The sequence below is a fragment of the Aptenodytes patagonicus genome, chromosome 7, assembly GCF_965638725.1.
Source record: "Aptenodytes patagonicus chromosome 7, bAptPat1.pri.cur, whole genome shotgun sequence".
Taxonomy (NCBI): Eukaryota; Metazoa; Chordata; class Aves; order Sphenisciformes; family Spheniscidae; genus Aptenodytes; species Aptenodytes patagonicus.
The window spans coordinates 70081031-70095654 of NC_134955.1; the positions used below are offsets into that span (position 1 = coordinate 70081031).

General features: G+C 44.2%; 1 protein-coding gene across 1 annotated transcript; it reads right to left on the minus strand.

The window, feature by feature from the left end:
• Positions 1–1105: 1105 nt before the first annotated feature.
• On the minus strand, positions 1106–14206 carry PSMC6 (proteasome 26S subunit, ATPase 6). Its single transcript, XM_076345751.1, has 14 exons — positions 14060–14206; positions 13225–13304; positions 12827–12866; positions 12562–12614; positions 8714–8781; positions 8149–8263; positions 7109–7196; positions 6875–6936; positions 6669–6792; positions 6239–6300; positions 5037–5157; positions 4866–4946; positions 2749–2820; positions 1106–1589 (listed from the first exon to the last, which is right to left on the minus strand). Exons 1-14 carry the CDS (start codon positions 14184–14186, stop codon positions 1471–1473), a joined length of 1212 nt encoding a protein of 403 aa, XP_076201866.1. The 5' UTR covers positions 14187–14206; the 3' UTR covers positions 1106–1470.
• Positions 14207–14624: the final 418 nt, after the last annotated feature.

The window sequence follows — 14624 nt, forward strand, 5'->3', positions numbered from 1 at the left end:
CATCTTTACACTCCTGACATGATCACGATAGGAAGTTTTCATACTAACCAGAAAAAAAGGGCCGTAACAACCATGAGCCACATAGACATGGAAATATTGTTGCCTGTCCTGTTGTAACAGTTTTACACCTTATGCTACCCGTTTTGTCTCAAGGATAGGGGAAAAAAATACAACCGTGGCTATTAAAACTGCCAGGGAGATGCTGTTAAGCGGTGTGTTTCCTGGCAAACCTAGAGTTAATCTAATGTACTTGTCTGTCAGCTGAGTATGCCCAGAGTAATCCAATTAGGCTAATTAGAAGTAGCCAGAAGTACAGTCTAGTAGCTACTGTTCCAGTCCAACATTTAGGTAAAGTTGCACAGTGCAGTCGGTGGATCTGCACGCACACCCCTCGGGGTGGAACGCATTAGAAAACAAAAATAGCGCATAGCGACAGATGCCCTTAAGAACACAGCCTCTACGTGTTTATTTCTGTTTCCGTGATTACTCAAACAGCTGCAGCAGTCAGCTCTCAGGGAGCACAAAGGCAACCTGCATACGGCCAAATTCCAACCTCGTAAGGTGCTGGTGCACGGCAAAGCCCTGCTCAGAGCTCCAGAAGTATTAGGTACACCGCTTCGCATGCCTAAAGCGGCACAGGTTCAAAGTATATCGGACAGTTCCCGTCTATATAGAGCAGCTGAAAGGGGAACTTGGAAAGGAGATCATCTTGCGTATCTCCCCCAGCACCCCAAGAGCTGTGATCAAAACTTTTATAGATCAAACTGCTACCAGTTTCTCCACCTCCACTTAGATGCTTTTGTCTATAACTGGCATTCAGGATAGGAGTTATCCTAGCGTAAGGGAAGACAGCAAACATTTTAAAAGACTTGTTTACTTCTTGCGATAATTAAATGCTAGCTCAGCTAAATCCTCTGCCCAGACTTCAGCAGCAAAGGAGTAAATACCACCTGTCCCTCCTCTCTCCGAGGGAAAGGTTGCCTCCATTTGGTATGTAAGGCATAGGACTCCAGTACAATCCCTACACCAGCGAAAAGGTGCTCTTCAAATTCTGAAGACACATAATTCAACTCTTTTCAAGAGTGACGGAGACGGTACAAGAGGATAAGCAGATTTAAACAAGCTTTATTCATTAACTGTTCGGGGGAAGGAAGTTTACTGATATAAAAAAAGTCAAGAAACGAACTTTCTTGAAGTCTGCTAACCCATTCAGGCGCCTTTATAAATTCACACCGTAACTGCTAAGAGAACACATCTCCACACAGTTTACTTAACCTGGGCTGTAATGAATATTGTATTTCAGAATTGTACAGAAAACACACTTCTGTTGCCAACTTGCAACTAGTCTTATCAAATTACTAGCTACACATTACACAAACACCTTACAATAATAATCAAGAGGTACATTACTTCCTTTTATACATTAACCCAGTATGACGTGTGCAGTCAATCACGAATTATATGGTTAATTTAGACAGGTTTGTAGTCAAGCTTGGACTCCAGCTTCTTAGAATCAGCCACTTTTCTAACAGCTTTCATGAAGTCTTCCTGAACTACAAAGTCATGATCGGCACGGATCGCAAACATACCTGTGAAGAGTAATTTAACAGCAAGAGTAAGTTGTGCTCTTTGCAGCAACAGTACAGAGAAGACAGTACATAAAGATTCACTCAAAGTGAAAACGGATCCAAGTTAGACTGTCTGCATGTAGACTTTTGCATTGCAGCTCTTGGATGTCGGGAGGAAGAGTAAACTTCAGCGAGGTCACCTTTCTGAACTAGGTGATCTCTATGAAGAAATGTGTAGCTTGTTTTAAACTACGAGTGTGTAGCTGCTGCGTTACTCAGCCTTCCCACGTAGGCAAAACCCTAAGCATACAATTAATTTCTAATGTGGAAAAAGCATAAAATAGTATTAACTCTCCAGTCACCCAGGTACTAAGAGACTTGGATGCTCCGCAAAAAGGAGAAAAACGGGTACCATTGCTGTTCCTGGAATGCATCTAGTTCTTAGGCGATAGTATGACATATGTCACGATACTCCGCCAACAAGTGGTTAGAGGCCAGCTCCAGTTCAGAAATGGTACGGCTGGTTTTTTCCTCCCATCGTGCTGAACCTGAACTACAGAGATCTTTTATGCCACGCATGTCACAGGATAGCGCCCAAATCCACGTAACCCTGTGTGGATCCAGCTTGCGTATGGCAGGGGGTATTAGCAGGCGTAACTCACATGAATGCAGTGCTACCGCTCCTAGCTGGCAGCAGATCTGCACGTATCAGCTGGACTGTTTGTACGCCCAGCTGGTTTATCCGCAGACCCGATAAGAGACTTCTCTGTAACCCGAGAGGGAGGATGTAAAGAATCAAGTTCTGTGTGACTGTATAGGTCATAAGGAAACTTGGGAGAAAGAAAAGAGATTCTCTTCTAGTTGTTCCGTTGAAGCTTCAGGGCGTATCACCGTGCTGCTGCTTATGCTTAACAGTCCAGACACGCGCGACATGCTGTGAAGCACACAACTGTTTTGGCATTTTGCTACCGTCCAGGTGCTAACATTTCCATTGAGTAAAAGCTACCTAGCCCTTAAGAAAGGAATACAAAAAGTGGGCATCAGTGAACACGCGCTGTGCTCCAGCAGAACGTTTTTGACCTCCTGATATTAATCCATTGACAGAACTACCGGAGAAACAGCTCACGTGTTTAGCATTAACCAAGACTGAGCACATCAAAATTAAGAGTTAAGAAAATACCTGCTTCAGTACAGACATTTCTCAAGTCTGCTCCGTTAAAGCCATCTGAAAGCTTCACAATTGCTTCATAATCTATTCATGAAACACGAATGCCAATTAGAAATAAATTCACACTTCCCGTTACAGATGCCAACGAAATACATACCCAGCTAACAAAGAAACACTTTACCTTGATTTCAGTGCAAACAGACAGCTGTCCTCTAGACTGATAAATTAACTGAAATAGTCAGCTGTGTTACCCCTTTCATTAAAACAGAAGTGTACTGCAGCCAAAGCTCGTATTAGTAACTTTGGGATTTAATTCTGTAAGTTGTGGTTACAAGCATCAACATGAAATGCAAGAAAAACTACAAGGCAATGTTCTTATCATCATTTAAATGATGTAAAAAACAAGAAAACTTATCTCCAAGTGATCATAACCCAGTCCCTTTCCGCTTATAACAACTGCATCTACTAAAGGCATTTAATGTCTTGATATATTAAGCCCAGTATTTTATGCACATGTATTTCCTGAAAAAGTGGCTATGGTTATAGTTTCTAGAATCAATTTCTAAAACACTGTGTCTGTCAAGCCTCCAGCAAGTTCTGATTTTTGCAAGGCTCCTTATTAAAAAAAAAAAAAAAAAAAAAAAAAAAAAAATCAACTTTCTGCAAAAGTGTTCAAAACAGTTTACACCTTCTGTATGAAATTCAAAACATTTGAACTGAAAGTTTTTATCTCAAGAATCCAAAAAACCCCTAGAGATTAGAAATTCTTCAATTCTATTTTAATCCCATGTAGCACGATGTGCTATAAACAAGTCTCCCCGTAACTGGAAAGCGAGGGGACTAAGCAATGTCAAACATGGCAAGCTTTGGTAAGTTTAGAGTCTTCAGTAGACTCCGGTACTAGAGCAGGAGAATCTCGTGCTGGAACCTGGAACAGGTCATTATCTTAGGATTTTAATGCAATTCACACCCCACCTCGCCGATAAGTTCTGGACTTCCTTTCAGGATCTCAAAGCTGAGCATCACAGCCTTCCCACATCACCTTCAGAAATGTAGCTAGTACCCATCGGACAGCTCACCTTGCTAAATGGTGTAAAGGAATGATCCTATCCTGCTTCCACTCCAGTGCCCGAAGATACGAGAAAAAGGATGAAGCACTTTACCTCAGGTTCGTGATTTGCTTTGGAGCTTCTTCTCTATCTTAGACTACAGTCGCATGCATGTTTAAGCCAACACTGCTGCTAAGAATGGCAATCCTCATCCCTCTCGCCCTCCCCCAGCTCGTTCCCGCTCCCGAGCCACCCCCTCTATTGAGCTGCAGCTGTTTATGCAGCCAGATGGTGAACGAGATCAGTTCCACTATCCAGATCATGCTGCCGGGCTGCATGAATAGCTCGTGTCAGCAGAGCGGCGGGGGCGGGTCGCAGGGGGCTGGGAACAAGCAGGCAGGGTCTGTGTGGGGCCTTACTGAAATAAAAGGCAGCCAACGTCGTTTTAAAGGCAAATCACAATCACAGTTTTCTTGAGGAAAGCTCTGAAGTGTCACTGTGAAACTAAGACTCTGGTCAGCTTAGAGTAACACAGTCATTAAACAAACCTTCCCCATTTTACCTGATAGATACTTTTCCCCCCTTACGCTCTGGAGAGAGCTCTCTACACCACTAACCAAAGACAAGCTTTGTTTCAGTCAACAAGGTTTTCATTACGCCATCTCTGAACTCCAGAGTAAGTTTCCCCGTGACTTTTAAAGATTCTTTATTGTTTTCAGACTTCCGCAGTAACAATTTTTCTTTCTTTGGGGTGGGCTAACGAAAATGCTGTTTACTTGCATTAAGCTATTCCTTTTGAAACAGGAAACTCCCTGATGTGAATCATGTAAATTTTCCAGTTTACAACTGTGCTCCAAGGGTTTATATTCAGTTTTCCTTTGCAAAGGAAGACCTAGCACCAATTCACTCAGGATGCATTTAAAAAAAACAACCAAAACCCAGTAGAATTCCGAGAGAGGGGAAGTTGTGTGGCCGGTGCAAGGGAAGGAATTAGAAGGGCAGAGTCGTCGTTAACAACTCACCCTCTTCACAATTTTACAAACAGAGGTAGGAAGGATATCCAGGCAGCTTCCTACTTACCTATTTCACCATGTTTAGTGATAGGACCTGCATGAATCTTCAAAATGTCTAATCTGGCTTGTTCATTCGGTAGATCAATATCTAGAAGGAATTACATCTTTAATAAAAACAGAAAACCACCATTCATATGGATAATATCCTCCTTCCAGCCGCTGTGAAGCGGTAACTCACGGATTTTTCTATCCAGCCTTCCAGGCCGCAGAAGCGCAGGATCCAACGTGTCTGGTCTGTTAGTAGCCATGATCATTTTAACTCTGTGCAGAGTATCAAATCCATCCATCTGATTCAATAACTAATAGAAAACAGAAGCTTGTTTTTAAACAAGCCAAAACCCTCCTACCATAATCTATCGTCCTTATTTTCTGCGTAAGTATTTTCACCGAGACATAAAAGCACTACAGATGAATCACAAAAAAAAATGCGACAAGCCTTCTAATGGAAGGCCACAGCTCCCTGCATATTCCATAAGCAATAAGGGAGAGCTTAACAGAGACACTGAAAATGCTTTGCCCAGAGAAAAAGATATTGAGCAAAGCAGAGCTCAAACGTGAAAGACTTGGCTAAAACAGTAAGGCAATGAAAACGGTGCAAGCGCTAAAGGACCCAATGGTTGGCTGCCACATCTTGAGTGTATCACACTAAGTCCAGGACATTCAAATTAGAGTTGGAGAACAGCCTCTAGAATACTAATACACACATACGAAGACATTTCATTGTGAAGATTCAAAGTACTTGCTCTTCGATCACAGTGATTTAATTCTTTATGGAAGGCAGACACATTCTTTTGAACAGGGCAAACTGTTTGCAAACATAGGCCAATGAAGTTTCCCATTAGCTTCAGAATTCTTAATTGTCACCGGCGGCTTTAAAATTCTCTTCACACAACCCAGTTTACCAGAGCAATTAGTACAGAAACAAAGAAATACAACTACTTCTCCTAGTTTTGAAAATCGAACTGTAACAGTTCGAAAATTTTATAGACTAAGTGTCTTTGGGACTAAAAGAGATGAGCTCCGCTTTCCTCTCTTTAAGAAGGAGGAAGCCCTCCAAACCTTCAAAGAAGATGCAGTAAGCAGGAGCAAAGTCAAGTCACAGTAAGAAGAGAAAATACCCCAAATAATTTCAGCAATTTTAAAGATTCTTTCAATTAGTCTCCAAGTTGAATTCATGGCCGAGCTACCAGGATGTGCAGCTGTCTTTTGTAAAAGCAGCATCTAGTTCACTTTTAGCTTAAGATTATTAACTCAGAAAAACTTCTAACAAGCCGGATCATAGGGTAACAATTCATATCTGTATTATTATTTAATGTGGACCGTACAGTACGTAGTCAGGGATTGGACCGTACAGTACGTAGTCAGGGATCAGACACTCACCTCCATCAGAGTCCTCTGAATTTCTCTGTCAGCTGAGGTGCCTTCAGAAAAACGACGACCACCTGCAGCACACCCAACTCTTAAGTTATAGTACTTTATTTTTGCCTCCATATAATACTAAGTCTGAAGACAATTAGGTATCCCTTTTAAACCGGGGGAAGAAGGGGTGGTATTTGAAGAGTTAAACGCCCACATTTTAAAATGCTTTTTCATATAGTCAAGATGTGACTTTTCACAAGCCAGATGTGAACGGGTATGGTTCTAAGCTAACTGTAATAGCTCCAGGAGGAAGCTGAACCACTTATCCCGTTATGTTCCTTCCGAACAAACGTGCATGCACACTCTCTTTTGAGAAGACCGACTGTAGCTTTATGGCTAATTTAAAGTGTTAAACGGAGACTCTAGCCACCCTCCCGGCCATTAGCCTTACCAATAGCATCTATCTCATCCATGAAAATGATACACGGCTGATGATCTCTGGCATAATTGAACATCTCTCTGATCAGTCGAGCACTTTCACCAATGTACTTGTCCACTATCGAACTCGACACCACCTTTTGAAAGACACATGAGTGAAGAGACTGGAGCGCAAACAGATTAAGCATGTGTTTGAGTGCAAGAGTAAAACCACACTACCTTTAGGAAGTTGCAATCAAGCTGGCTAGCAACAGCTCTCGCCAAAAGTGTTTTCCCTGTACCTGGACAGACAAGAGATTGAAGCTGTTTAACTAGTAAACCCAGCACTGCGTGCTCGCGACTTTAAAAAAAAAAAAAAAAAAGAAAGAAAGAAAAAAAAAAAGAAATAAACAAGGCTATTGCCACAGCTTGAGAGTGACAACTAAACATTCATTACCCTTTCATGAGACTCACCAGGGGGGCCGTAGAGCAAGCAGCCTTTTGGAGGTATAATTCCCACACGCTGGAATAATTCTGGGTTTGTAAGCGGCAATTCTATCACCTGTGAAGAGACAGATAAACAAACTGAGGCTCTGTTCGAGTTTTAAAATAGATCAGCGATCCCAGGAAGCTAATGGTGCGCTTGCCAGTCTGTTTTCCAGATACCTGTCTTCTTATTTATCTGCGCAGCATATTTTGTATGAGAAACAGTTAAGTAAGAAAATGTCAGATTGATCTAATGGATCGATCCACAATCCTGCCCTGGCTGTTCAGACTCTGCAATGGCTCGTTTCTCTTGATGCGCTTTGCTCAAACCATGTTTTGCTATTGTCATAATACCACCACCCAGAGCGATTCTCGCAGGTTTTGGGCAAAATTCAAGTTTGGTTTGTTGGTTGTCAATCCTAACTATGCCCTCCCACTTGACTTTACGGCACTCCCTTAGCCTAAAGGGTCTTGGATCCTTCAAACCCTCTTATTCAGGGGATTTTCTTCATTCTAATCTCAATCCAAGCTTCTGCAACAGTAGAGATAAGTTATAACCCAGTTTGAGAATTGGGCTTTGGTGTTTAGAATAATCTTTCCCCGCTACTGCAAGGTGTGTGCACAGCACACAGACAATCCCTGTTAGAGTCAGTCGGCTCACAGCAGCACGAGCTCGCCTTCAAACACCCGCATTCCTGGGCAGGCTTGTGCGCAGCCTGCGGCACCGATGCCCAAACTAACAGGATTACTTCAGTACGAGTGCACCAGCACCCCGCAATCACACTGCTGTTTGCCACAAAGACAATTACAAAGCTGGAAAACATATAAACAACACTTCAGAAGTTATCTTCTAGTACCGGAAAAGGTAGTCTAAGTTAATGAAACACGGAAATCACTCATCTGATAGGATCCTTTAACAGCCTGTCACGTGATAGTTTAGACAAACATCAATAAGGTATTTTTGCACTGAAAAACTTCACTCAGAACACATCCCACAATCTGATAAGTGTTTTTGAGATACTGCATACCTCTCGCAGCTCTCTGATTTGTTCCGACAACCCTCCAATCTCAGAATATGAAACATCCCCTGGATCTTCATGAGACATATTATAAACCAGTGGATCCACTTCCCTTGGCAAATATCTGGAAAGAAGAGTTAAGAGTAGACATTTTTCATTGTGCAGACACATCTGTAAAGTTATTGCAATAAATTTTACAGCAACTATGAAAATGATGTCTTCTCCTCCCACCTTGATAACAAGACGTTTGTTGAAAAACCAGAATAAACCCCAAACCTAGCAAACTTTTTCAGGTTTTAAACAGAACAAGCAAAAGCTTAAAAAAATTGCTGAAAACGCCAAGTTGTAACGGAATTTTTTTTTTTAAAGAACAACCAATTTCTTTTTAAACCATATGTAATAGACACATAAGTCTTCCCTCCAAGTAATTGTCCTTACTTAAGCACGGCTTTGCAGAAAACATTTACAAAATATTACAGAACTGATTACTCAAACCTTTTTGTACCCTGCTGGGATCGCTATTTTTCCCCCTTTATACGATGAGCAGAAGAGCAGCTGCAGAGCGGAAACCTACCTCATAATAGTCAGAGTGGTCATATCCAGAGCAACTCTCGTCCCCGGCTTCAGCTTACTTTTGTCAAGCTAGTCACAAAGAAGGTATTTCTGTTAGAACCACACTCCAAAGCAACGTCTGGTTTTAGCCAAGATGTTTACTGTAGCTTGCACCCTTTGCTCCATCACACACAAGAAGAAAACAAGGCTACTGAGCTACACGCCAAGCAGCTCATTTAGTAAACACCGTGTCCCCGACACCAGCGTTTTTGGGAATGCTTAAACTGGGAAAAAGCTGGCCCACTGTTTCATGGGAACACGATCTTCGGGAGAAGCGATCCAGGAGCTGGCCTAGACCAATGAACCTGTTGATTGTCACAACTGGACACCAGCAAAGCTAAACCAGACCACAGGAAGAACTTTTGTTAATGTCGAAATAGATCTTGCACAGCGAGTCATTAACTTACCTCTGCCACTTCTGAAAATAAATACTATTTTCTAGACCGTAATGGTTTGTTGGGTTTTTTTACTGCTGTCAATCTGACTGCATTAGTGAGAGATCTACTCCTCCCCTCCGCTCAACACAGGACAGAACTGGCTGTTTTAGAACAAGTAAGGAATCCTCCTTTAAGGACACAGGGCACAGCCTGCCGATTTGAGTCCGAACTTGCCACCCTTCTACTCAAAGGCTTTCTCATTTCTGGACTGACAGAAAGGGTGAATAGATGCTCCTAACCTATTTTCTCCAAGCCTTCCATCATTTGCACATTTTCACATATCCAGTTATATCCCCTCTTCAAAGTCAGCCGTTCCAGTTGTTATTCTTTTGCTATCGTTTACCTCAGATGCCCTACTCATCTGCATCAGCAGTTTTTGTCTGCTTACTCCATTCTTATGAGATTTTTAAACACATTAGCAGTCCTATTCCACTACACCCTGCTAAATTCTGCCAGGATTAAAACAACTAACTTACATTTCTCACCTTGATTTTAAGAAACCCGGTCTAGGAGAGCAGTCTCACCCCTCGCACAACACAACCTTGAACAATGATCATAGAGATTACCTCGCCACTCTAATTCCTTCTCTTTTTAAAAAAAAAAAGAAAAAAAAAAAGAAAAAAAGAAAAAAAAGAAAAAAGAAAGAGGTACTCAATCCACATTTGAAGACTATAAAACCTATTTATTCTGAGCTTTTATGACATGGCATCTGAACAACAGGGATTTCGACAACTGCTTGCAAGCGCTGCCTGAAGCTTCCCATCGCCCCCGCTGGGGGGATTTGAAGGTCCCTTGCCCACGTGGGCTCTTCAGTCTCTAGCAGTCTTCAGGATCAAGCTGTCACTCCTCCCTTACTGGGCTCACTAACGAGACCTCTTTCCAGCTGCCTAACGCTAAGAAATCTGTAAAAGCTTGAAATTCTATCAGATTCAACATTGCCCGATAGATTTAAGTTCTGCTGCAGGGGGAAGAAAACAAAGGGAAACCATTTGACCTTGAATTCCTTCGGAAATGCACTTTAGATAGGGAAGTAATCTTGTTTCAATTGAAACAGCATCGCTCCCCTTCCCCAGCAGCGCAGCACAGCCACAAGGACTTTGATCAAAACCTAGTTCTTCTAATCTGTTGAAACACTCCATGGGAAATTATTTGCCTTGATATTTTGACATTTTGAAAACAATCACGGATATGTTTTTTCAGTCTCTGGTATCAAATCAAGGATCTTTTAAGATCAAAGAGTGTTTTTTCTGAAGAATAAACTTGAAAGTACGTGCTGCAATGCCAGGCTCATCCAAGCACAACCTATTCCTTAGCATTTATCTCTGTTTCAACACAGATCCTCGAGACTACCTCACGTGCCCCTAAGTGGAATGAAGTATACTTATGTTCCAGAAAAATATTTTGTTCATTCTGGTGAAAGAAGATAGTGAGTCTGCACCATAACATCTTGAAAGGGATGAAGCTGAAAATCGTGTATTTGAAGAGCATTTCAATACTCGCAATTCTTGCAGATGTTTTAAGCAAGCAAAAACGTATCACATCGGTATGCTCCAGGAAAGGCAAGGATATCTGTGTATACACTACAAGAACTAACGCACTTACTGGTACCCACACTTCTCAAATAGTTTGTCTCTAAAAGGAGGAGAAAAGGCCCATCCTTACTGAAAAATATACAACCCACTGACAGAGTCAACACCAATAGGAAAATACTGACTGCGTGAGTTTTGTTCACTGCTTACTGCTAAGTATTGTTAATTGTGGGCCTCCACCAGGAATTCCCCTGACAGCTAGAAACCCCCCTCCGCCCCTCTTTTGAAATTCTTCAGAGCACAGCAGGCTCCCCGCTCTGCCACCAGCTGCTTGCTGCCTCTCGGCTCCTGCAGCCACCACACCACCATTACGGATGGATCATCTAAACAGAGTTGGGTAACTTTTGTATGTTGGGAGTTCTGTTACACTATTCTTCAATTTAACTTCCACGTACGAACCTTAAGCTAATCCAGCGATTCTGGGTACTGCAAAACATTTGCAGGTTAGTCTCGCAAACACGTTTTCTTTCTTTACATAGAACCAGGAAGAGTTCAAAATTCTGTAAGGAACATCAGTTTCCCTTCAGAAAGAGAAAGAAAAGGCACCTCTAACATCAGTGCTACACCTGTGCTCCTTTTACTGAAGGAATTTCTATTTTTCACAATTTCCATTATACAGGAGAACATGCTACAGTTGTGATGTGTTAAAAGCTCAATCGCAGTTACCTTTCTCCACCATAAAGGCATCAGTTCAAGATGCACTGAGAGGTCGCAGCTGCTAAAAGATCTTACACTTATTTGTGCATTAAAATAACTAAGCAAAATGCTGCTGCCTTCTCAGGATACATGATCCTTCCATGGGGTGGCTACTCTCCGTTCAGAGATACCTTACAGTCTCACATTTCATACATAGTCGTCTTTGCTTCCATTTCTCAAAGTCAGGAGTGAGTGTAATAAAAATCGAACTAGAGATTCACTTTTGCTCCCCCAATGGCTCTGCAGTTGCAGAACACTTTAATAAGTATTGCGGTTCCTAGTTAAGAGGCAGCTTTGGTAAGGAACAGCCGATCTACGGGTTTTAATTACTGTAAGTGGGTCACATCCAGTGCACAATTAACCAACAAGCAGTTTTTAAACCACGTCTGCACTACATCCCTTATACTTCAGTACAAAAATAAAAAGCAAAGAGTACCTCTAAGTGGTTCTTGCTGACTACAGCAGAAGATGGATTATGCTGTAAGCAAGGTTCTGTATTAAAGTGTCTAACTTCTATAGAGTTTGGTGTAGGTAAAAAAAGCTGTTGTCTCGTAGACTAGAAGTGACAAGGCTTTTTTTAAGATCATTAAGGACAAATAAAAATCCCTCAGAGCGTTTAGAACAGGGGCCTTGCCTACCATAATTATTTACTGGAGTGTAAAAGCATTAGAAAAAAAACCAAACATAAAAAGATATAGTTATATAACATTAAATCTACAGCTCAGCACTACGAGAGTAAGGGTCCTATGCCGCGTTCACAACACGGCAAGGGAGACCTTACACAGTTGATTAATTTTCATAGTGATGATTACTTTTCAGAGAGTTCAAAATCAGGCAGAAAGACGGAGCCTCAACTCAATGAAAAGAACAAAAGGTTCCAGGAATGTTTTGGACTGCTTTATCTTTACTGGGAAGTTACGCTACTACCAGCTACGAAGGGAGAGGGCAAGCAGATACCAGTATAAAATAGCCATATACACCTTCAAGAAGAAGATACTTAATCCCACCAAGAACCCAGTTTATCAAAAGCAATGCTAATATTCAAGAGCAAAGCAAACTTTTAATGAATATTCACATAGATCAGCTACCTGACGACGACAGCCGACCACGTATCTTGGTCCATTCGTAGCCTTCACAATGACTGGAGAGAGAAGATCAAAGAAAAAAAAAAATCAAATGTACTCGATTCACTGCTCTGAATTATGCTTCTGAACTATCCAGTATGTTGTATTTTTCTGGCAATACTCAATCACTGATACTCTAATTCTTTACTCTTCCACGTCTTTAGCCAGATCTTAACGACAAAAGCTTATCTTCAAGATTTCAAAGAATGTAACAGTCCAGCGTACTTACATTTCTCTTCCGTTAGCTGTTTAAGAACCTCGCCAACAATCTGCAGAAGAATAAATGCAGTATTAGCCTACAGATAAATCACCATTGCAAAGTAACACTTAACACGTTTCAGGACATGGAAGATGACCGTCTCCTCTGAAATTCTTTCTCCCGCTTCACGCTGTTTGCCAGCACTTTCATTTCTTTAACACATCTCTGTCAACCAGGAGAAACACGGAAAACCTCTCTAACCCATGTGCTTGGTGTGTCTGCTCCTGATGGTAAGCCCCTGTTCCTGTTAGCGGTACCGTTCCTGCTTACTCTTTCTCGATACCAAAAATGGACTTAAATGCTACTTTCAGGCAAGTTCACTGTCAACCGCCACCACAGGCTGCTGTGACCTCGTTTCTCTTACGTACCTGCCCGACACTCTGCAAGGCCTTGAGATCATTTTCTGATTTTTCATATTGCTTGGTGAGCTCTTTCAGCTGTTCCCTTACTAGAAAAGGAAAGAAACACAGGATTTTGCTAACGTTCAATCCAACAGTAACTCAGGACCAGGCCCTTTACCGGCAGAGAAGCAGCAGGTACAGCTAGACTGCGGGAGACCTGCACACCCAGTAAGTCACCCTCCCGCAAGCACAGCGGAGCCCCTGCTTGAGGCCTGCACGCCCTCAACACAGCGGCGTCTCTTATCAGTGAAACGCTCCGCAGAAGGCGTCTGAAGACCCAATCCAGAATTTAAAAAGCTCAAAATCAAAGGTATCGGTTCCTTCGTACGGCACTGACATTTGCATGGGAGGGCGCGCTACCGCCAGGACCATGTAACAGAGGACGTCTGCAACAGGAAAATAAAAGGCTGACAGAAAAACTTCACGGGGGGAGAAAGGCTGAGGAAAGAGAACCGCCCGGCTCGATCTGGAGGCGGCAGGGCCTGACCCTGCCGCCCACCCCAACGCAAGGGGGGTCCCCAGGGCCCGGGCTGCCCCGCGGGGCTCTCCCGAGGGGAAAGGAAAACAGCCACGGCGCCGGCAAGGGGAGCCGCGACGCAGGGCCCTGCCGCCGCGACCGGCGGCGCTCGGGCCCGGTCCCCGCCCTCCCCTCAGCCCGGCCGCCGGCGCTGCCCCGCGGGGCCCGGCCAGGCCCATGACGAAGCGCGGGCGGCGGCGCGGCGGCCGCCGGGCTCCCTCAGGTCTCCCCGGGCGCTCAGCGGCGGCGATCCCCAGGGCGGCGGCCCCCCGGGGCGGCGCTCACACTCCTTGAGGCGGCCGTCGATCTCCTTGTGCTCCAGCAGCTTCTTGCGGTAGTCCTGCAGCGCCTTGTCTCTCGGGTCCGCCATGATGAGCAGCCGCCGCTCATAGGGAATGCCGGGAAGGGCCATGGCCGCCGGGGGCAGGGCCCCGCCCCGCCCGTCCCCCGCGCGCGCCCGCCCGCCCTTCCGCGCGCCGCAGCGCCCCCTGCCGCCGCGGAGGGGCGCCGGGCAGCCTCCGGGAGGGGGGGCACGCGCGCCAGGCGACGCGCACGCGCGTTGCGACAGGCGCGAAGAGAACAGGCGGGCCCGGCCTGTCTGCGTCCGCACGTGCGCGCGGCGCCTGGCGCGAGCAACAGCCGGGCCGAGCCTCCTCAGGAGCGCCCCCCCCCCCCCCCCCCGCGGCTCCTCGCCTCGGTGGTCGCGCCAGGGTTTCCCGCCAGAGGCGGCTCCCGCTGGGTTTAGGCCGTTCGGGAGCTTTGAAGATGTCGAGGAGAAGGAGGGGTCGGCAGGTTACTTACAGCCCAGTTATAAAGCCCGTTAACGGAACTGGCGGCGGTTTGTTTTCAC